Raw genomic sequence first — 22,920 nt, forward strand, 5'->3', positions numbered from 1 at the left:
TTTACGGACTGTCGTGCTCCTCATTTGTTGCTAGCAATCCACTTGCAAATATAGAATTTGTTCGTAACCTGTAAAATCAAAGAGAATACATTAGTTATTGCAGACTTCCTAGTATGACAGTGTCTACCGGGAACGATCATTGGCCGAAGTCAAACTCCGCCCGTTGAGGGGGCAACGATGACAACACAATTCTCCGCCACCACGATAAGGTGAACGAAGATGAGAACGACTGCGCCAAATATCCACCCTGCTGAATGCCAAATCGCAATGATGGCCGAGGAACTGGCTCGCCTCACCAGTGAGGTTGAACGCGTCGTGACAGCCCCATACGTGCCCTCCCTCCAGGTAAACAGCGCGTTAGTCCCGGAACAGAAGACAGCGATCGTTGACACCTTGTGAATAGGATTTATATGGTCTAGTCGAGGCCAGCCCTTCTTCAACAATTCAATCCTGGGCTCTTCATAAACCCTGCCAGGTGGGGCTTTTGGCTAAGGTCTTGGTGGAGAGTCTGTCGCAATCCCGTGTCGCGCTCCCACTGCTCACGGCTTTTGGTAAGCAACGCGATGCCGCCCTATTCAAAAGTTGATCAGCAGTAACCATATGTTAGCACGGACCACAAGTTTCAGAGATGCTTTGTTGAGTCGCCAGCCAGTTCTCTTGGATGCTTTCCTCGAAAGAGTCCTGGTCGCCGGAGAAATCGAGGTGGGTGAACGCCATACGCCGATATCAACCACAGGTTGTCTAGATCTATTGACTGAACAAATACACAGTATCACCCAGCATGCATTGCTTTGCTCTCTTCACCTCTCCCTCCGGACTTTGTGCCCCCTGCTCGTCTCGCCGGATTTATCACAAAGCTAGTGTCCGCGATGTCGGCTACCCCTGGAGCTGAGACAATCGCACCCTTATATGCCCTGATGACTGGGCTTAAAGGATCGCCCAACTTCATCAATGAGGTTCCAACAGACGTCATGTCGAACCTGCAGCTGGAGTTTACTAAGACGTTGCGCAACCTTGATGACCATATGGGTAACCTCTTGGGGTTGGCGACCTTTGCACAAATATCAATGTCCCACCGAAGCCAGCTCAGCAGACATCCCGGAGTAGGTAGTTCATCTTGGCTTCTCAACATACAGCACTTTTTTGGTCCAAAGCGTGGCATGAAGACATTAGATCTGGTTGTTTTGCGCGTCATTCTGGCTTGCTCCTCGAACTGCCATAATCTCACACCGGCCCAAGCTGCTGAGAGCATTCGTCTTGCAATCTGTATTTCAGATGCTGTTGAAACTGACCAGAAAAAATCTTGGCTTTCAAGCAATTCGTCCAAGATTGCCAAGCTATGCGAGAAGGTAGCTAAGGATAATCTCCACAGGGAGATCCAAGTTATGGTAAGGACAACTCCTCCAGACTTCGATTTATCTGTTATCTAACAAAATCCGTCCCTGTTTCTGCTGTTTAGGGTGTTACCTTTTTGCTTTCTCTGCAACCCCTGGGGGCCTTGCCTTCGCACATTGGTGATCTTGGTCTCCGCCTACTTGTCTCAAAGGATAGCAGAGCAATCTTGGGGGCCATGACATCGGAGCTTGTCTCACGTCTGACAAATTTATTGGGGGTAAGCATTTGTTCAAGCAGCATAAAGAACGGTTGGCTTATTTCTAAGTAGGTTTACGACGAGTCTGTTGTGTACGAACTTTTGCGATTCACCGTGGATGTCTTGAAAGACGACAGTATGGGACATGATTCCATGGTCAATCTTCATGTATCAGATCTTTTACTCTCCGGGTTCCAAGCCAATCTGTCTCAGCCTATGATCCAGACTTTGTTAAGCTCAGCCTCAACCAAACAAGCTATCGCCAGCCTCTTCGCAAGGTTCCCTCTACTTCCCTCTCAATTACAATGTCAGGACGCGCAGGTCTGCTACTGTGCGTGCAGCGCCTTGCAGAATCGGGTCTTACTCAACTTATTTGAGATCTACTTTGCTGCGGCTCTGTCGCATAGTGGTGACACCACTGACATTGCCATTATGAAGTCCTTTGTGGAGCGGACCACAAAGTCATTCGGTAAGTCCGACTGTACCTTCGCGCGCACTGAACACAATGCCTACCGCAGCTCAATGTATCTGCGTAACAGGCAGGAGTTTAATTCAAAGCGCCAGCCAATTCGAGATTGGCGCTCTGCTATCACCGAATTCCATATGCAGAATGCGGAGACATCCCACAATTTACTAATGAAGAAGGTCGATGACATTTGCTTCGATCTCGAACGTCGCTGTTACGACATTGAAGGCCCTGTACGTTCCGCCGAGGAAGAGCGGGACAAGCACAAGTATGACGCTGAGCAATTGAGACAACAGAATGAGGACTTAGCTCGACAGTTAAACCAATCAACACAAGCTGTCTCTACTCTTCAACAAGACCTGACCCGCCTTGAAAAACATGCTGGACTAGCAAGCGCTCGTGCTGAGGAGCTGTCAGAGGCTCTTGAGTTGTCTCGGCAAGAACTACGCGACCAACAGCACCACTCAGATGATGCACTTCGAGCAGAGCAAGAAAAAGCTCGAAGTAGGGAACTCGAGTTGATTGCCACATCTACCGAGAAGGATGATCAACTAGAGGAGCTCCAAGAATCAATGCGTCAGCTCGAGTCGCAGAACCAGCTCCTCCAGCAGGTGGTGGAAACATCCTCTCATGAAAGAGCTACCTCCGCCGAGACGAACGAAGCATTGGGACATGAAATTTCTGAAGTCAGGAATCTCTTGGAAGCAAAAACATTGTTCTGCTGCCAAAAAGAAGATGAAGTCAAACGGTTGCTGGCAGAAAACAATGATCTGCAGACCGAGCTAGGCTCTGTTCAAACCATAGTAGGTCACCCCTCCCCATTTTCCCCGTTCATTCAATCGCTCACATATTTTACAGATTGATGATCAAGCTCGAGAAATTGAACAGCTCCACGCAACTTTGCAAGGGGTAGAAGAAAAGGCAAAGACCGATATGCTAATCTTTAATCGTGATAAGGAAGCAGAAATTGCCAAACTTGCCTCTGAAGTATGTAATCTTTGGGAGATTTTAGTTGGGAAGTGTCGGCGCTTGCTTACATCGAATTACAGATTTCCACACAAAAAGAGGTAAACGGGCGCTTGCAGAAAGCCATGCAAACGGCTGCAAGTGATGCTGCCAAGGAGCTACAGTCTAAGGATAAGCGCATTCATCAGTTGGAGAAAAAGGTAAGCTGCCGATCCGGGAGAATTCCTTGCTTCGCCTGGCCCTTTCTAACCTATTTCCCCCAGATCCAATCTCTTCGTGATGAGAGAGCAGCCAAGGCTAGAGAGTTCTCAGAGGCCCAGCAACATATTGGCCGGCTCATGAATGTTATGGGCTTCTCTGCAAAGTCAAACGAGAAGAGCTCAAGCAAGTCCCAACGCAGCCGAGACGCTATCATCGCCCCGACTCCTAGCCGGCGACAGTCAGCCGTATATGACGACGATGACGATATACAGCTCGCAGAGTCTTTCGAATATCTCGCATCTAATCTACAGGGCCCTACTCCAAAGCGGCCCAAGGGCAATGGGCGCTCGATCCACCCTTTGCAGGCACCCGCTCCAAAGACTCCCGCAGCCAAGAACTCAGTTACTAGTACAAACGCCCCCAAAACAGGCCTCCGGCAGCCTTTGATTGAGGCTGGCACTAATAGTCCCGTCAAGTCCCAAGCCAGTCTTGGTTCTAAGGGCAGTCAATACGATTCCGCTTCGGCTGGGAACATGGGCGAGAATCGACTGCAGGATTTGGACCTAGATATGGATCTGGAGTTCTCGAAGGACTTTCTTTTCACGAGTACGGCGTTCTCTCCTTCCAATAATTAGTTGATACCCTAGTTTCTGCGCCCGCGGCGATGCTTTCGATAGCGTTTGCTCTTTCTTTGTTGATACCATGTCACTTCCGTTCTTTCTTGGCTTTCATCCTATTCTCAGTTTAAATTCAATTAGAGACTAGGTCAGTAGCCGTCATGTACTTGACTTCATACGCTTCTTTTGACAATAAGGCCCTAACGCTCATGCTCAGATGGGTATCCATACGCTTTATTGATTCAATCCCCAGCCTACCTGCATCTAATATGCCCATTGAACAATGGGTCTTCCCTTGATTTAGGTCACTTTGAATCTTGGAACCTTCCATTTTCTCTTACTCCTGACATCACACTGGCTTCAGAAAAGGTATGTAAGAATACTTTACATGCTTTCACAGAGGCCAGTATGCCAGAGCCTGATTTGCATCCGTCTATTCGACTCTGAATTATCTCTGATTCTTGCAACTACCACAGCTCGACCGAGATATTTATCAAGACCTATACCAAGCTATCTACTCTGCGAGATCGGACAGCTCAGCCAGTTGCCGCCGCCTATTGAAGGCAAATCATTGCAAGTCGGTCAACCCTAGCGCCATACCCCTCTACGTTGATTCTTTACTTGATTCAAATCTAACTATCACACGCCCAGGTTCCTTCTTCATCTTCATCCTCCTCCATCTTCCGCTCTTCCTATCACTGCATCGCCCAGAATGTCGACTTCATCTGGCTCTGGCTCGACCGGCCTCACACCCACACCCACATTCCCCTCGGCTCCGATCCTTTGGCTTCCCTGGAACAAGTGGGAGACCGTTGGTGTCCGTATCTCTCGATTACCAAAAGAGGTAGCTATACGAGACCTATGGGAGGCCTTTTCCAAGGAAGGCGAGATCTGTTCCATTGATATCTTTGATGACCGCCATGGAGAAAGAAGCTCAAAGGGCCGGGTCCGCTTCAAGTATGTCTTCAGTTCTCAATTGGTTTCTCATCATTTGCTCCCGGCTGTCACCCTGGTCTTGCATGCCGTACGGCTATTACATGCTAATTGTTATTTGCCACCAATTAGACCAGCTCCCACAAAGGCTTTCTGGCAAAGTGGCAGTTACGATATCCGTCTATCCAGCGGGCGCGTCGTAACTCTCGTTGTGGCGCTAGACTTCACCGCGCCGAGTGCCTTCCTGAAAAGCCCCAGCCGCGAGGATGTAGTATATCCTAGGGAATGTGTAAGTAAATTCTGGCAGGCTTTGCTCTATGCCTATCACAATCGGAGTGCTGACGGGCTTCAAAACTCAGCAAGAGCTACCTTGCAAGAGGTTTGATGTTGGTGTCCTCCTGGACGAATCAACCGCCTGCGCCATGCGTACTTTCCACCGAGATGCAGCGCCCAAGATGGCGGTTGATGTCCGTTCAAAGGCATTGCTTGCCTACTTCAGCGCCACTGTACATGAAGCCAGGCCATTTACTCTAGGCTCACCGGAAATCAGCCCATCAACCTTCAGGTTAAAGATACCCTTCCCCCAACTCGTGCGAGTGTGGGAGACTTATCATGCGAACTCCCACGAAGTGTCTCTTACCATTATCTTGGACTCTCCCCCTGTGTATCACCGACAGTCCACGGATATTCAGGCTACCTTTAGTACTGAGAGCAGCTGGCGAGAGACGGATTTGTGGATGCGTCAAACATCTATCGCCCACAATCTCGGGTCTCAAGACCAGGCTAGGGTCAGCCTGCGCAAATCAGGTCAGATCGTTGATCTTGGTATGTTTGATCCTACAGACTTTCTCATATGGGTTGCGAATCATTGACTTCTCATAGGCAGATGGAATGTTTTCAAGTTTTCATTCTCTACCATGGACCTCCCGGAACAAGACTACAAGATTCTTATGGAGATGTTGAAAGATCACAATATCATCGTCGAGAATGGGAAGCATTTCAGAACCATAACGCAGCGCCCGGAGCCTGTGTGGCGCTGGATTGACTTATTCGACTCAAGAGGGCGGTTCCGCTCGACCCTCGAAGACCTGGCTCATCACGATTATGTTTATCTTCCATTTGAAGTTCGGTACCAACTGGAGGTTTGCCTTTCCCATCGGCATCTCTCTGAATTCACCATGCCGCGTCAATTTGTTGAGAAGCTCATGGAACTGGGAGTTGCCTCGGCCGTAAGACTCCTGGAGCATGTTGCCACGAACAAAAGGAAATATCTCGATCCAATGGAGATCTTCAAAATCAAGTATCCTAAGGGTATCTCTGATTCGGTTATTCCAGGCTACTGCTGCTTCATGCGCACTGCACGGGTCACGCCAACAACTCTTCACTACAACACCCCCACAATCGACACCTCGAATCGAGTAACCCGTAACTATCAGGAGTTCCTCGATCGCTTCCTTCGTGTTCGATTCACCGACGAAAAGACACAAGGTCGTATCTATTCAACCTATTTCGCGTCAAATGATGAGGTATTTGCTCGGATCAAGAAAACCTTGACAAACGGTATCAGAATTGGCGATCGTCACTACGAATTTTTGGCCTTTGGTAACTCCCAGTTCCGTGAGCACGGTGCTTATTTCTTCGCTCCGACCCCCAACCTCACAGCTGCCCATATTCGAGCCTGGATGGGTCAATTCAGTCACATCCGAAATGTCGCGCGATATGCCGCACGGTTGGGACAATGTTTTTCGACCACGCGAGCTCTTGCTGGCTGTAAGGTCAGCGTCAAACAGATTCCCGACATCACTCGGAACGGGCACTGTTTTTCTGATGGTATTGGAAAAATCTCGAAGTTTACGACCAGAGTCATCGCGGCGGAAATGGGTATCTCTGATCCCTATGGCCAGCCTCCATCAGCTTATCAGTTCCGGCTGGGCGGGTGCAAGGGCATGTTGACTGTTTCATCTGACCTGATCGCGAACGATGTGCACATTCGACCAAGCCAAATCAAATTTGAGGCTGAACATCAGCGCCTGGAGATAATTCGATGGTCACAGCTCTCTGCAGCGACGCTCAATCGCCAGTTGATCTTGGTTCTATCAGCTCTGGGTGTTAAAGGCCAAGTCTTTCACGACAGGCTCAATACCATGTTAGAGAGCATCAACTTCGCCATGGATAGTGACAAACAGGCCATCGAATTACTTCAAAAGTTCATCGACCCTAATCGGATGACGCTGGCGCTGGCGAAAATGGTATCGGCCGGGTTCCGAAGGACGAATGAGCCTTTCGTCAGTTCCTTCCTTGCTCTCTGGAAGTCGTGGCATCAGAAAAACCTCAAGGAGAAAGCAAAAATTCTGATTGAACAGGGTGCATCACTTCTTGGGGTTCTTGATGAAACGGGGACTCTCAAGGGTCACTCCGATCGCCAGGTTCCCCACCAAAGGTTAAGAGAGGATGAGAGGCTAGCACTTCTCCCGGAGATCTTTGTCCAGATCAGCAGCATAGAGAAGGGTGTCCGTCCCAGAGTCATCCAGGGTGTGTGCATCGTCGCTCGGAACCCGTCGCTGCATCCAGGCGATATCCGTGTTGTGCGTGCTGTTGATTGCGAGGCACTCAGGCACTTAGTTGATGTGGTCGTATTTCCACAGAATGGTGATCGAGCGGTCACAAGTATGTGCTCTGGAGGTGACCTCGACGGCGACGACTATCTGGTTATCTGGGATCAGGACCTCATCCCTAAGATATGGCACACAAAGCCTCTGAACTATGTCACCCGCAAGGCTCCAGATCTGGACCGCGATGTGACCATCAACGATATCACTTCGTTTTATGTCACGTACATGAAGAATGACAGCTTGCCACGGATTGCTCATGCTCACATGGCACATGGGGACTATCTCGTAAATGGTGTCTATGAGCCGAAGTGCATTCGCCTCGCTCAATTGCACTCAGATGCTGTGGATTACAACAAGACAGGAATCCCTGCTGTCATGGAGAGAGGCCTCGAACCACGCATCTGGCCCCACTTCATGGACAAGAAGAAGAAAAAACAAACCTACCATTCCAGGAAGATCCTGGGTCAACTGTACGATGTTGTGAAAACTGAGGATTTCTCGCCAAAATTGAGCAATCCGTTCGACACCCAGATCCTTGAGTGCAGCCTGGTGGAGGAAAGCAAGAAATTCGAGGTCTTTGCCAGTGAGCTGAAGGTGAACTATGACACGTCAATGCGACGGATCATGGCGCAGTATGGTATTCAGACCGAGTTTGAGGTCTGGTCAACATTCGTTCTCGGACACAACTCCATGTGCAGGGACTACAAACTGTACGAAGACCTGGGCAAGGTCTCAAGTGGCCTTAAATCGGGCATTCAAGAGCAGTGCTACAAGCATCTTGGAGGGAAGCGAGATTTTGGGCACCTTGCGCCCTTGGCAGTCGCCATGTATCGCATCACTCATGAACAAGTGGAGGCTGCGCTTGCAACGCTGCGAGGCGAAAATGGTTACGATGACCAGGATGAAGTTCAAGGGCTGTCCGACGAGCAGGAAATGGAGATCAGCAGACTGCCTTTCATCAGCTTCCCTTGGGTTTTTGATAGCGTCCTGTGCAAGATTGCATCGAGCCCCGTCGATGAGCTGCGCAATGCACTGGCTGAAGCCCAGGCCGTCGATACCAGAAAGTCCCAGTCCAAATTCTTCACTCACACCGAGGTCATGAAGATGGTTGGCCGCTCTGGCAATGTTTTCACTACTAAGCTTGACAGAGATGAAGCTGAGACCATACGTGCAGAAATCGGGCCGCACGAGCCGGATCATTTCGGTGCGCACGATCTCTACGAGAACGATCTCTATCAACAGACTCTCGGCAATGGTCCCTCTCCGGCTCGCAAAGAAGAGAAACAACTGGATGACGATAAGGACCGGGATATCATCGCGACCGTGAAGGACGACGAAACCTCCATAATTGACAAGAGCTCCGTGATGGCCAACGAGCTGATAGAGAGTGTCAAGGAAGGTACTGAGGGGCCTACTGAGGAAGCTGGCGATGAGGATGACGATGAGGATATTGGAAACTTGGAAATTGTCGAGATGGAAGGCGATGTAAAGCCTTCTGCAATTGACGAGTTGATGAGATTGGTAGGAAACGACTACGATGCGGATGATGAAGACGACTGGTGATCACATCGTGTGCTTACCAGCAAGAGCTTCTCGACATCCGTTTCAGGCCATTGAAGTTTGGGGCAGGGGGAGAACATTTGATGTTATGCAATTTCCAATAGTGCTTGTTTTTGCCGTCCGCCTTCAGAAAGGCTCGAATGTTTTGGCATTTATTCATCAATATGAAGCAAATTTGATATTCCTATTCTACCAGAAGAACCAAGTGCGCCGTAGGAGATTGAATGCCATCCAACGCTTCCACAATGACCAATCACTAACAGCAATGTAGTAACGAAACTGGACTCACAATCATACCTCCTCCATAACGGAAAGGTTTCATCACTGTAAATGGCTGTCTATCACCAATCCAAGCCTTCGTCCCCTTTCTTCTCCAGCAGTTCCACCACAGGTTCCAAAACAGCCCTTGTATGTCGCAAACCAGCTGCGTCTCTAGTCCTGGAGTAGAAAACTGGACAATCCATGCTATCGCACGCAATACTGTCGCCTGGTGGAACCCCCATGCATGACCGACACACAGCCTCCAAGTCAAGGACTCGTTTTTCAGCCCGCTGCAGCTGAGAAAAAACATTTAAAAGAGCGAGGTGCGGCTGCTGCAGACACTCAGAACATACGGGAACGGCAGCATCAGTTAACTTGGCTCGGCAGATGATGCAGGAAGAGGACCGCATGTAAGACTCCAAGGTTTTCTTCGAAATGGCAACCTCCCGATTCGAGCGAGACAGGGTCGAGTTTGATGATGCATCAACTCGGCGAATTCGTTGCACCTTGGGCATTTCGTCATACCATTGCCGCACATTTGCTCCAACAAGATTGAAGATTCGCTCGAGGGGTGGGATGAGATTCTTGGTGATGTAGTACTCGGCATCGAGATCGAGCTGTGCGTCATGAAGAAGTGTATCTGGTGCCACACATCGGTCGATGAGTCTAGATCCAGGTGCGCCAGTAACGACGACATATGGGACTCGTTCGCCGTACTGCGGTTCCGAACGAGGGTCCTCCAACATGCGCTTGGTACTGATCATCGCTCCAGCGGGGAGAGTGCCGCGCTCACTGTAGGTACCCAGTCGGACCTCCCGAGCGAAACAGAAATCCTGAATAGAGACACGGCCTTGCATAATCTTGCTGCATTGCCGTTGGAAGTAAGATTTCACTTGACTAAGGTCTGCAGTTCGGAAAAGAAGCTTAAGGGCCTTCTCTTCAATTTTTTGCTCTGCAGGCGTTCCATCACGTCGCACAGTCTCAATACCTTTGGCATCGAACTCAGGCTCAGCTTGTTTGCGATGTTCGTATTTGAAACCAACATAACGTTTCTTGGCTAAAAGGACGCAGGGGTGGTAGACTTTCTCGAACTTGAGTTTGATGGGGCGCGGATTCATGTCTGTCACTGCTTGTGCAATCTCTTCGCCGAGGTCAAATGCCTGGGCTCGGGTGCGACCCTTGAGATAGACAAATAAACTGTCAGTGTCTCCATAGACAACCTCGGCACCCCATCTCTCGACAGAATGGATGAACGCGATTGCTTTTTCCAAGGTCTCCCGCCCCGATTGTACGATGCTGTCTGCGATCTCAGAGCAGGGCATCCGACCAGAGAACGAAGCAGATGTGTATCCGTATGTCACGTTGGCAATGAGCTTCAGAGCTAGTTGCCGATTATTGAGCAACCGTTGCAAGATCTTGTCGTCTCTGTCGGCCTTCATTCCACTCTTGACCATGACTCGCGTTTCAAGAATTTCCGTCAGCATCTTGGCAAGCAGTGACTGGCGGACTTCTTGCTTCGCGTACATCATGCCATTCGGTGCAATGTTGATCTTGTCCTTCAGCAGCTCCAGGAGTCGTGGCTCCCGTTTGTAGTCCAAGAAACCCATTTTATCCCTGCCGCGCCACTGGACAGCTCGGCCAAGAAAGGTCGAGTAGCAGTAATTGTAAGCAATCATAACGCTAGGGTAGAGCGACTGAAAGTCGAGAACCAGAAGAGGACTTGTATAGAAGTCACTCTGCGGCTCCATGACCAGAGGCAAGCATTCCAGGGCATTCTGCTGTCCAACTTGTTTCCTGCTTGGAGAGACAAGCAGAAAATTCTCCGGCTTGGCAATTCTGAACATCAAAGACTCGACTTTGAATTGGGATCCGCGGGCAATCACAGAGTAGAAGTCAATTCCCAGCAACCTCGCTTGCTCGCTAGTTCGGGGGATCATCTCATTGGCCTCGATGATTTCCAGGTTCATTTGCACTCGCGATGTGAAATACTCCACGACCTTGATCATGTTCCTAGTTTTTCCACTTTGGTACCATTGCGTGAGGTCCTTGGCCGAGTAATGGGGAATCCGACGTTGCAGGAGATGAAAAACAACATTCTCCATGGTATACTGCAAGAGGTTCAGCTCGCCTCGCATTGCACGCCAGATATTGATCATGTGTCGGCCAGTCATTTGGATTGATGACGCATGCTCAAACCCCCAACGATCATCCTCTCTGCCAAACTTCGACTTCGATTGCGACTTGACTCTGGATAACTCGGCGCATAGATCAAAGTCATACTTCTTCCGCGCTCGTTCGATCACGTACCCCCAGGAGCCATTATGAACTTCATAGCCCGTGATGATGTCAGGGTCGTGGTAGCGAACAATGTCAACCAGTCGGTTGATCAGGTCAAGTTCGGTTGATTCATGCTCAACCTCTATCCTCAGAGCTTTCGATATCTTAGCTTCTGGCCTATCGCCCTCGCCTTGGTAGATCATCCCAACATGGACACCTGGCAGATGGCTATTGACCTCGATGTCCTCGTCTTCGGATTGCAGGCACCAGAAGAGGCAAGATATCTCATCCTCGTCTGGATTAGCGGATAACGTCCCACGAGTGTTCACATGAACTTCCAGACTCATCGTACTCATGTACTGGGTTTGATGCTCCACGCTAGTGCTCTGCGCTTTTTGAGAGTATTTGAAGCCATAAGGGTTCTGTTGTGTCGGGCCCTCAATCTGTGACAAAGCTTCCACATTCTTAACGGGGCGAGGTTTGTGTTTGACTGGTGTTGTAGTTGCACTGGCTTTGCGTGCCGATGCCTCAATCTGTTCCCACCAGTCGACCACTTCGGACCGACTGGGTGGCACTGGAGCGAATTCCCAAACCCTGGCAGTACATGATTCGCGCAGTTGCTCATCAAGCGTCTCCTGCTTCTCTCGGTCAACGAGAATAGGTTGCTGCTCGCCAAACACGGCAGGCAGATTGCCTGACGGGTCAAATGTGGGGAGAAAGTGTATGGTGTCACTTTCCAAGCGAAACTCCCGGCCGGCGTACTGCCGGGGTCTTTCGGGAACATCAGCCTCGTTACTGTAATATGCTTTTTGATAGACGACAGAAGGACGACCAAAGTCATTTATGGTTGATTCTACTTCATTGGTGCTGGGACCAGCGAATCGGAATAGACACACAGTAGTGTCTTGTTGAAAGTCAAACGAATTTTGAACTGTTGACTTAAGACCAGCGACGTGCGGATCTAGTGCAATCGGGGGTTGTATGACCGTAGAGGACGAGCGGGGGAGCGAAGAAGTAGCTCCGCTATCATCGCCTGTGGTAGCGCTGGTGACTGATCCCGACGGAAGCGAGTTTGATATAGGCCGAGATCCTGGGTCTTTCTTCGATGATGAATTCCCATCGTCTTGGCTGAAACGTAGGATTGTCAGTGGATCATTTGGATCCTTGACAACAGGGAAATTTAGTCTGCTGTTGTGTACTTGCGCCGTCGCCTTTGACGGACGTATTGTCTTCTGGGATGAGGATGACCTAGGCTCAGAAGACTGCGAGGCTTCCAAATGCTGGCTGGGGCGATCAACCCTCTTGGTGGTCTCCGAGTGATCAAGTCTGTCGGTAGGATGTTCCTGTGCAGCTTTCTGGTCTGGGTCGCTCCAGAATCTCGGCTTCTTGATTGGTGGCACTGCTTCATCATAGGTCGTTTCAGCATAAGGTCGTTTCGAACTTCTCGTCTTCTCGTCAAGCTCGCGCTGCGCTTGTATATCGGCTTTGAGACCCAGCTCGAAAGAAGGAGGCACCTTCAAAAATGTATGATTCGAATCCAGACTGGGGGCGTTGGACTCATGCGGAGGCCCTGGTTGAGCCCCATGTGGTTGGGGGAATTCATCGAAAATGCCATCATAGAAGCTCTCCTCAAGGGCTCCCTTCTCAAAGAGATGCGACTGCTCCTGAGGTTCTTCCCCTCCGTCCTCGTCAGTCCTAGACTGGTCTAGCTCCGGCTCCGAAGCATAGTTTTCATCGACCTGAGAAGATAGGGCGAGGCCTTCGTCAACAGAAATTTGAGCCGACTCTTCGTCGAAATTCAGCGGAACATGATGATTGTCCAAATTTGAGTACTTCAATGTGTCTGGATAGAAATCCTGCACGCTAGTCAAAGCTGTTTTGATATTGGCTTTGTCGGCATCCGGACCTAGAAATTTTTCAAAGGATGTTTCTCTCCCGTTATCTTCGGAACTTTCGTCAGCGGTGATTCGAAGGGCCAATTCACGAAATTCCTCTTCGTGAACCCAACCTCCTTTGGCTTGATTCCGTGGGTCGGCAGACATAGAGACCAAATCCTCCGGCCCAAAAGGGGTACTGTCAGAATCTGTAATTCCCATCCGTTTCTTGCGCCTCCTCGTCTCATCCTGCCAAAGGCCGGCTACGCTGGGAACCAGGCGCTCGTTGACCGCAGCTGGCCTCAAGAATTCTGTGAAATCGTGATGCAAAGGGCGTTCTTTAATGTCCAATCGGTTAAGTATGTCTTGCACGCAGACATCAACTTCCAGGGGGCAGTGGCTCTGTTTCTGCAGAGCTGGGTCGTCAAGGATGCTTTCGGGGTTGATAGAGCGGTCATGCCAGCGATGGTTGAGATTGCTGAGTTCCAAATATTCAGGTACCGGGGCTCGGAACTTGACCTTGCTGCAGTTCATGTACCCACATCCGTATAAATTGTAATCGCACATCCATTGCGGGACATACTGTAGGTGGCTCTCGTACGGCTGGAGTGGCCGTTTCATCACTGCTCCTTGATGTAGCAGATCTGCTAGGCGAGTAATATTGAATGGGTTGAGCAGGTAGATCTTGAAGAAAGTTCGATAGCCAACATGATATCCATAGAATGGAATCCCTTTAACCAACGTAATGTGCGCGACATAAGCCGTCTTTCTATCGTAAGCATTGCGACGGTAGCTAACTGCCAGGGCGTGATCGATTGAAAGGTGGAGAGTACGGATCGCCGAGCTCACTACAGTAAGAATCTCGTTCAGCAAAGAAAATTCAACTGCGCATTGGTTCGTTGTGTCTTTAGACGCACCGGCTTCAGGCGCCAGCGACCCATTGTATTCGATGTACAGATACGGAAATGCACCGTGGACATGGACACAGATTCGTTGCCCAGTTTCGGTCGCTCCAAATACTCGGATCACAGGTACTTTGGGCCTGTAATTCTTTCCTGAAACTCCATCCCGGAAGGGTACTTGAGGGTCTAGTTCCGACGCGGTCGCCAGGTAATGATCGATGCAGTTAAGCCGTACACGAAAGGGCTCCATCGGTCTATGTTAGCTTCACCAGGAAGTGTCAGCGACATCGCGCGAGGTAGCGCCAGAGAGTTGTCTTCCCATGTGGATTCAACCCCTTCGTTGGATGATTCGCGCCACTCGCCGATAAATGCGAAACGTGAGATATGCTTGAACCACGACGAACGCGCTAGTGGAGCGCGAGTGGAACGCCTAGTCACGTGAGTGCGGGTAAATCCCAGCTACGTCGATCACTACATTGAGCCTGGTCCTCAGTTCAACCTCGCCTCATCCTTTCCTTCAACCTGCTCGAGTCCTTTTGACGACTTCACTCGCGGGGATCTTTCTCAAAATCTGGCAGTGACATCCTGCGCTCACCTCCCATCATCATGTCGTCCAGAAAGCCAGCCGATGTGGCGTCCAAGGAGCGCAACGAATACATTCCGTCCTTCATCTCGAAAAAGCCCTTTTACGTCGACGATGAATCCAACGACGACTACCTTGAACATCAGCGTCTACAAAAGAAAGCCCAAGATCAGTCCAAATGGTACGACCGAGGAAAGCGCGCGGGACCAGCTGCGACCAAATATCGCAAAGGTGCATGCGAAAACTGCGGCGCAATGACGCACAAGGCCAAAGAATGTCTAAGCCGACCAAGGAAACAGGGCGCAAAGTGGACTGGCAAGGATATTCAGGCGGACGAGGTCGTTCAGAAGGTCGATATGGGATGGGACGCGAAGAGAGATCGCTGGAACGGCTATGACGCCAGTGAATATCGCCAGGTCGTTGATGAATATGAAGAGCTCGAGTCGATGAAGCGAGCGGCGAAAGAGGGAGCCGATCTTCAAAGATTACAGGATGGAGAGGACGGAGAAGACGCGCAAGACGAAGATATCCGCTACGCTGAAGAATCCGACATGGGCCGACATCAGAGCACCGCCACGCGCAACCTCCGTATCCGAGAAGACACCGCTAAGTATCTTCTCAATTTGGACCTCGACTCCGCGAAATATGATCCAAAGACTCGTCGAATGGTGGACATGGGTGCCCAAGAGGATCTGGCTTCTGCGCTGGTTGCAGAGGAAAACTTTGTCCGTGCTTCTGGCGACGCTGCCGAATTCGAGAAGGCTCAGCGCTATGCCTGGGACGCTCAAGAAGCAGGCCGGGCCCAGATCCACTTGCAAGCGAACCCAACATCTGGAGAATTCCTCCGGAAGAAGGAGAAAGAGGAAACCGAGGCCAAACGCCAAGCCCATCGTAAGGCCCTCTTGGACAAATACGGAGGCAACGAGCACCTGGGCGCCACCCCGCTGCGTGACACAATGGTTGTTGAGAACGAGCGGTTTGTGGAATACGACGAGTCTGGTGCCATCAAGGGCGCTCCCAAGAAAGCCACCAAGTCGAAGTACCCTGAAGACATTATGGTCAATAACCATACTTCGGTTTGGGGTAGTTGGTGGTATGAATTCAAATGGGGCTACGCTTGCTGTTGCTCGACTGTCAAGAACAGCTATTGCACGGGCGAAGATGGCAAGGAAGCCTTCCAGCAAGAAGGCAATATGTTGTTACTAGCAGAGGCAGATGGCAATGCCGATGGCGATGACTTGGAAATCTCAAATGATACCCGCGAGTCCGAGCGGGCTGAGGCACAAGAATCGACGGTGAACAGCAAGAAGCGGACCTTGGAGGAGATCAAATCTGGAATCACAGAAGCAGAGCTTGAATCATACAAGCGAAGTCGGCTGGATGCTGAAGACCCCATGGCGAAATTCATCGGAAAAGATTTTGACTAGAGTGTTCATCTGGAGGTTTTCGTCCTTATTTTTCATTTCTGGGCGTTCAGTTTATAATACCCCCAATGATATTGCATAAACAATTTGTACAAAAAGACATTTTCATTACAATTTGCCAAATCCGGAAAGTCTAAACATAAGCCATAGCTTAATTGAATGACTCCCAATCTCCCATTTCAGTCCAAATATCTTCCAGTCTTCGTAATGCGGGCTGTATGGATGTCAAGGAAGAGCATTGAGTGGACATATGGGTCCTGGTTGGGTCTAGGCTGGGTGAGTCGCAGAAAGTGGCGTGTCACGTGATGTTTAAATGGCACGGATCATGTTATATCATGTGATCCTAGTCACGTTACCGCTGTCAGGGCTTGTGCCCTGTCCCGTGACCCGCCCACAGCTTTCGCTTAGCGGACACCATCACCACCCGTTGGAAGTTTCGATACGCCTAGCGACGACGACCCCGACAACAGCCCTTCAACGGAATTGCCAGGTACGCTTGCATGCTGTCCCTTTCATACGCCACGGCTCTCTTTCGTTCTTCATTTTACTAACATCCCATTCTCTCCGGCAGTTCCCCTAATTCAAAATGAGTACGTCGAATATCGAAACTTCGCTCCGCGCAATCATCGGCAACACCGAATCCGTTCATTGACTGATAACTTTCAACAGCCAAGGGTACTTCGAGCTTCGGAAAGCGCCACAACAAGACGCACACTCTGTGCCGTCGTTGTGGTCAGTATTCCCCATATTCCCGCGATTCTTTTCGATCCACCCGTTTGGTCCGAAGTTTGCAAGTTTCTCTACAAGGAGTCATACGAGTTGGAACTGCCGATGGAAGACAACGGGTGGACGCTATACAGTGATTTGGGAATAACTTTACTGACGCACTCTCTCGCGACTTGACAGGCAAGCGGTCCTTCCACATCCAGAAGTCTACCTGCTCCAACTGCGGCTACCCTGCTGCTAAGACCCGCAAGTGTACGCATATTCCCCTTTCCTTCGGATGACAATCGCGGTTGTGGTGGAATGCAGAACATATCTGTGAAGGATACGACATTGATTAGCAGATCATCGGCTTACACGGAATTTTCTTATACAACAGTCAACTGGTCTGAGAAGGCCAAGCGCCGCAAGACCACCGGCTCCGGCCGCCTGCGCTCCCTCCGCGACGTCCACCGCCGCTTCACGAACGGCTTCCAGACCGGTACCCCCAAGGGCGCCCGTGGCCCCCAGCAGAGCTCCTAAATCAACAATGTTTTCCCATTCGGCGTCGCGTTTTCGTTGCTCGGAGAGACTGGAAAAGAAATGAGGGGTGGGTCGGACATCCTGGCATGACATGGCCTAGCATTGCGAGATAGATTTACTCGAAATGCAAATGGCAATTCCGAAATAAAAAAACGCTTTTTCTCATGGAGTTGGTGTGGTTACGATCGTCGATCTTGTCCTTTGTTGCGTCACTTGAACATAAGCCTCGGGAACAGCAAACGGTCGAGAGGATGAAAAGTTGTGCGAGGAGGACGAAGCGGCATAAAATTCAAGGCTACGGTCTTGGGAGAATGCATGAATTTCCTTTATTTTCTCCTCGTTTATGACTGGCGAATATCCCCATGTCGTGACAGATAACAATGCGAAGATATCTCTCTTCTATCTCTGAGTCTATCTTGCTTGCGCAGTCTTTTTTCCGGGGACCCAAGTCTTCACATCGCAGGTCATCAATTTTTAGATTCTACCAGGGCCATAATTAACCAATCTAGGAAGGAAACCAGCATTCGAAACAACTCAGGACTCGCCACGCCCAAACACCCGCACTCCGCCATCTCGTTGGATATAATACAGCAACTCCCTCTCGCCCAGGTTGTCTTCTGCCTCGGCGGTCCAACCACCACCTCGACTGATCCTAAGCACCCCGCTTACATCCCTCGCGGCACCAGTTTCGAGCGTACGAAGCTGCATCACGGACCACGCTCTGTGGGCCATGCCAATAGCAAATGCCGCATGTTCTGTCTCTATGGGCGTAGACAGCTGATTCCCGCTTGTAGACGCATTATGTATCAATGGGGAATCAGCAGCCATAGTCAAGACAGTCGCGTGCACTTGCTAAAAGAGAAGTTAGCAGGTGCTCGTATCCAGGCTTGCCCATCGGTCTAAACACATACCTGTTGTAAACCCGTCACCCACTCTGCCATCTCCGTAGCTCCGACGCCCATGCTTGCGCCAGTGGCGGCGAGAAGGAAATCTGGCTGGTCGAGAATCAACAGCATCTCATCGCCATCAGTCATAGAACTCTTCTGGCGATTGATCTCGGAGATAACGTCCTTTTCCATGGCATCCAAGGCGGCAATTCCATGCCCCGTAAAATGTAATTTCTTGACGGCGCCAGGCTCTCTCTGGCGAAGACTTTCTGTTCCAGGCCGCCCAGGTGTTACCGCTGAGGGGGGTCCTCTCCCAGGCACAGCGCCAGGTTGAGATCGCAGAGGAAGAGTCGTGCGCACCGTGCTCCCTGTATTGATCGGTGCACTAGAGGCGGAGCTAGAGCTATTGAATAGCTCCGATAGGCCGTCCACAAACGCGAACTGTTGCTTGTCTGCTAGACGTGCAAGATCCAGACCCTGGAGAGCTGTTAGTATGATATGATTGAAATTACGTACGAAGCCCTTGATGGGACTTCAAATTCGGCGATCATGATAAACATATATCTGGGAAAATGCTCATATTCCAAACGTACCAATCGTTTTGCCTCAGCTCTCCAAAATTCCCACCCCCGCAAGAAGCTCACAAGCACCACCTTCCTCTTCGCGCCATTGGATAGCTCATCGGTTCCAATGGAGATATTAGAGCTTGAAGATGTACCAAGTGCAGCATACAGGTACCTCAGAACAAGCCAGTTGGAAGTTGCACCCAGAATTGATGATACTAGGGTGAGGGAAGACTCGCGCTGGTCTGATAGATAGGATGTGAGGAGGGGCGGTAGTGGGGGTTGAGAGGGCATAATTGCGCCTCGGTCTGCTTATGCTCCGAGGGGATGGCTTCCCTTGAGTACAGCTCGGGTCGGTTCAAATGCCTTGAAATTCTCAATGGAGGCACTTTTCTAGCTCCTTTTTGGGTAGTGGTGCTGGTGATGGGAAGTGGAAAAAATGAAGTGGTGATGTGATTGGCCCGCTTTGGCATTAGTGCCAAGAATATCAAAGTAGTTGATGTGCAGGGAGACCTGATGACCAGGAACAGAGCTGGTGGGTTTTGTGGCCATTTTTCTAGGTAATTGGGATAAATATAGTAATGTTAAGCCGTACATGTGCTTGTTAGACTAAAGACCAGACATATCCCTTCTTTTGTATAATTGGATGTTATAGTGAACTCGATGTGCATTGTTGAAATATACTTTTGGGTACTTGCGGACCTCACGCTCTAGATATACTCTGTACGAGAGTTGCCTTGAATATGCTTATTCTTATTTTTAAGTCGACCACCATCTCAAGATTACAAATAAGCAATATCCTCCGAATGTGATATCCATTGTTTAACCTTTAGATAAGGCAAGTCAAGTCAGTGACAATTAGGTAACTTTCCGCGGAGGTCCATGCCCGATGCCCAACGTACATTCCTGCCTGAGGCCACACTGCGATTTTTTCAGCGCATCACATGATCTGCATTTCCCCACTATCGAGGGGACCGTTGAATGCGGCGTCTCATCCATCACCTCGCGAGCCTGGATGGTCTTAGCTGATCAATGTTTGCTTTAGCGCCGATCGTGAGTTACCCACATCCCGTTGTTTAAATACTTCGCTTGACCTCCGATTCTTCCGCATCTACTATATGCTGCATTCAAGGCGGCATACCGCGCTATACATTTGCCCCTCCATGTTGCTTGCAGCACCAACTTCGATGCATGATATGCGTATTTGTCAGGAGCTTACTTTGCTGACTATATCGAGAAGATGACTCCCGAGTTGTGTCATGATCAGAGCGCATTAAGAAACCGAGTTAAGCGATCTAATTTGCCTCGATAAAGATGGCAAGCACTCGTGATTCTCATTCGTTCGCTGTATGTATCTAACCTCCCGAGGAGACGAAGACGTGTCGCCTTCTTGGAAATTTGAAATACTAATGAGCAAATAGTGCGATGAGTGCCGACTCAGGAAGTCGAGGGTAAGTCTCGATCTGAAGAATGATATCGCAATCTATCAACTTGGCGCTCATTCTTGCTCTAGTGCTCAAAAGAGAGGCCGGTTTGTTTGCAATGTCAACAGTTGAACAAGGAGTGCAAGTACAGCCCAAAGGTCACCCGGAGTCCATTGACGCGGCAGTAAGCATCCTTCTGTCATGAAAAGAAGACAAAACATAGAAGGCTAACGATAGGTTCAAGGCACTTGACCTATGTTGAAGACCGCTTGCATGCTTTTGAAACAGCTTTGGGCCGACTATTTCCTGGAGGTGACCTGGATGCCACTCTTCGTTCTCTTCTGCAGAACCCAGAGGCTCATAAGGCCCCCTCATCCAAATCGTCTTCAAGACATTCGACCCCAGCGAAGCCCGAAGCAGAGCGGACTGAACCTGCACCTGAGGCTCTGCCTCAGCAGGCCGATGGCTTTGACTGGGCAGAGAAGGAGCTTGTATTAGGTGACTTGGCTGATGGAATGGCCGCATTGTCTATCAAGCCGGAAGGTGCCGGCTATTTCGGTTCGTGAATGCCTATGCTTTTGGTTTTTAAGGCGAGAGTCTGATTGTTTGAATAGGAGCTTCATCCAGTGTCGTTCCGCTGAGAGCGCTGTTTGACCATGGGTTTGACTTGAACATACCGGTTCGCGCATCAAGATCTGGTGGCGTGCCACTCAAAGCACAGCTTCTTGAAAGCGCTCCATCTGGCTTGATTGAACAAGCGTTTATTGACGCCTATTTCCTGAATTACCACACAAGTTACCCGTTCGTCCATGAACCTACCTTCCGAGCACAGTTCAACGAACCATCCCTACGTCCTCACGGCATTGCTTGGCAGATCCTACTCAATACCATCTTGGCACTTGGTGCATGGAGTATTGGAGATGACAGCTCAGACCTAGATGTGACTTTCTATCAGGAAGCCCGAGCCTGTCTACAGCAAACATCTGTCTTTGAAACAGGAAACCTGACATTGGTTCAGGCATTGTTATTGCTGAGTAACTATGTTCAAAAGCGGAACAAGCCCAACACCGGCTGGAACTATCTGGGTCTGGCCGTTCGTATGGCTATGAGTTTGGGTTTGCATAAGGAGTTCCCGGGCTGGAAGATCAGTCTTCTCCAGCGTGAAATTCGTCGTCGACTATGGTGGGGCGTCTTCATCTTTGACAGTGGCGCGGCCAAAACATTTGGTCGGCCGATTCTTCTCCCAGAGGAGTGTGTCATGGACTGTAAACAGGTCTTGAACATTCATGACGATGTGAGTATACATTTGTTTAAGAATATCAGGCGATCTTCAAGCTAACTTGAAGTCTTCTAGGCCTTAACTCCAGAAACAACTACATTACCACCCGAGTCACCTGGGCCCACTCTCTACTCCGGCTTGATCGCCCAAGCCCAGTTCCACCTCCTGACCAACAGCGTGTACCAACGCCTGATCTCCAGCCCTAGCCTCACCCCCGAAGAAACCTTGAACCTCCAAAAGCCCATGGAAGAGTGGTATGGTGGTCTACCATCATATATGCACTATCCACTACAGCCTCTCGCCGTGCATCCAACACAACCAGACCCAGACAATCTTGCCCTTGTTCGCAATCGAATGCTATGGCGGAACTGGAACCTGACCATTCTCATCTACCGCCCAATCCTGCTCCGTTGGGCTGCTCGTCGCTGGGGTCCTCACGGCGGTGGCTCGGACGTATCATCTGTCACATCATCTGAAGGAGGCAATGAAGATCCCTGTGAGACGGAATGCCGCCTACGCTGCCTCCAAAATGCACGGCTTACTATCGCCTCTATATCTGAGTACATGGACAACTATATGTGCACCAGAATTGGAGCATGGTATATGCTGTAAGTTCTAAAATCCCCATCTACCTATCTTACCGTCACTCTTTCAGTCTGACTAACTTTGATTCTCCACCAGCTACTTCCTTTTCCAAGCTGGGCTTATTCCCATCGTTCTCCTTATGACCGATCCCTCAAATCCAGATGCCCCAAGCTGGTTGCAAGACATTGAAACCACCAAAGCCCTTTTGACACACCCATCCCTTGGCAACAACCAGCTCGCCCTCCGATGTTATGAGGTGATCAACCGCCTTCTGGGCCCATCGCCGAGTATAATGTCTGGCATGCCACCTCATCAACAAAACAGCCAACAGCCCTTCCATCAACAGCAGCCGCAGCAAGGGTTCATGCCGTTCCCAGAACAGTTGTTTGGGGATGGGTTTGGAGGCAGTCTGTTTCCAGTGGAGCAGCATATGCCCAGCCCGGGTGGCATGGACTTCTCAGAATGGGTCAACTACCCAGGTGTCGAGTGATTTTTTTCTAGTCTATTTACTTGCTCTGACGACGGGAAGTGTATATGGGAGATTTTGTGTTTGAATATAGGACTTTTATCCCGCATGCTAGCATAGTCACATTCATATTTATATTCACACTGAACCGAAATATCTGCCAATATCCGCCTTACTCCAATCTTAATGCGAAGTGATTACTCG

The 22,920-nt window shown here is 50.0% G+C and overlaps 7 protein-coding genes across 7 annotated transcripts; 5 read left to right on the forward strand and 2 right to left on the reverse strand.

Annotated features, from left to right (window-relative positions):
- The first annotated feature begins 237 nt into the window (after positions 1-237).
- On the forward strand, positions 238-3,928 carry N7473_009390 (uncharacterized protein). Its single transcript, XM_057155329.1, has 9 exons — positions 238-345; positions 404-551; positions 608-702; positions 771-1,388; positions 1,460-1,612; positions 1,664-2,860; positions 2,916-3,044; positions 3,107-3,223; positions 3,287-3,928. Exons 1-9 carry the CDS (start codon positions 268-270, stop codon positions 3,857-3,859), a joined length of 3,108 nt encoding a protein of 1,035 aa, XP_057006459.1. The 5' UTR covers positions 238-267; the 3' UTR covers positions 3,860-3,928.
- Positions 3,929-4,553: 625 nt separating this feature from the next.
- N7473_009391 (uncharacterized protein) lies at positions 4,554-8,949 on the forward strand (the record flags this gene model as incomplete). Its single annotated transcript, XM_057155330.1, has 4 exons — positions 4,554-4,798; positions 4,907-5,063; positions 5,134-5,599; positions 5,657-8,949. The coding sequence occupies 4 exons, from the start codon at positions 4,554-4,556 to the stop codon at positions 8,947-8,949; spliced, it is 4,161 nt and encodes a 1,386-aa protein (XP_057006460.1).
- Positions 8,950-9,287: 338 nt separating this feature from the next.
- Positions 9,288-14,510, reverse strand: N7473_009392 (DNA-directed DNA polymerase zeta catalytic subunit REV3; the record flags this gene model as incomplete). Its single annotated transcript, XM_057155331.1, has 1 exon — positions 9,288-14,510. The coding sequence occupies one exon, from the start codon at positions 14,508-14,510 to the stop codon at positions 9,288-9,290; it is 5,223 nt and encodes a 1,740-aa protein (XP_057006461.1).
- A 356-nt stretch (positions 14,511-14,866) lies between these two features.
- On the forward strand, positions 14,867-16,270 carry slu7 (mRNA splicing protein SLU7; the record flags this gene model as incomplete). The annotated part of the gene is made up of 1 exon (XM_057155332.1): positions 14,867-16,270. The coding sequence occupies one exon, from the start codon at positions 14,867-14,869 to the stop codon at positions 16,268-16,270; it is 1,404 nt and encodes a 467-aa protein (XP_057006462.1).
- A 583-nt stretch (positions 16,271-16,853) lies between these two features.
- On the forward strand, positions 16,854-17,512 carry N7473_009394 (60S ribosomal protein eL37; the record flags this gene model as incomplete). Its single annotated transcript, XM_057155333.1, has 4 exons — positions 16,854-16,857; positions 16,937-16,999; positions 17,174-17,245; positions 17,370-17,512. 4 exons carry the CDS (start codon positions 16,854-16,856, stop codon positions 17,510-17,512), a joined length of 282 nt encoding a protein of 93 aa, XP_057006463.1.
- Positions 17,513-18,046: 534 nt separating this feature from the next.
- Positions 18,047-19,256, reverse strand: N7473_009395 (uncharacterized protein; the record flags this gene model as incomplete). The annotated part of the gene is made up of 3 exons (XM_057155334.1): positions 18,047-18,364; positions 18,424-18,876; positions 18,993-19,256. The coding sequence occupies 3 exons, from the start codon at positions 19,254-19,256 to the stop codon at positions 18,047-18,049; spliced, it is 1,035 nt and encodes a 344-aa protein (XP_057006464.1).
- A 1,020-nt stretch (positions 19,257-20,276) lies between these two features.
- Positions 20,277-22,740, forward strand: N7473_009396 (putative C6 transcription factor (Gal4); the record flags this gene model as incomplete). Its single annotated transcript, XM_057155335.1, has 7 exons — positions 20,277-20,309; positions 20,384-20,413; positions 20,476-20,570; positions 20,631-20,944; positions 21,001-21,680; positions 21,741-22,273; positions 22,347-22,740. 7 exons carry the CDS (start codon positions 20,277-20,279, stop codon positions 22,738-22,740), a joined length of 2,079 nt encoding a protein of 692 aa, XP_057006465.1.
- Positions 22,741-22,920: the final 180 nt, after the last annotated feature.

Source organism: Penicillium subrubescens (assembly GCF_028828155.1).
Source record: "Penicillium subrubescens strain IBT 31985 chromosome Unknown utg000006l_segment0_segment0, whole genome shotgun sequence".
Lineage (NCBI taxonomy): Eukaryota > Fungi > Ascomycota > Eurotiomycetes > Eurotiales > Aspergillaceae > Penicillium > Penicillium subrubescens.

What these genes read in the sequence shown, in the direction of transcription:
- N7473_009390 (XM_057155329.1), top strand. Translation starts at nt 268, where the DNA reads ATGATGGCCGAGGAACTGGCTCGCCTCACCAGTGAGGTTGAACGCGTC. An exon ending in GTCTGACAAATTTATTGGGG is followed by an intron (nt 1,613 to 1,663) that starts GTAAGCATTTGT and finishes ATTTCTAAGTAG; the next exon opens with GTTTACGACGAGTCTGTTGT. An exon ending in TTCATCAGTTGGAGAAAAAG is followed by an intron (nt 3,224 to 3,286) that starts GTAAGCTGCCGA and finishes TATTTCCCCCAG; the next exon opens with ATCCAATCTCTTCGTGATGA.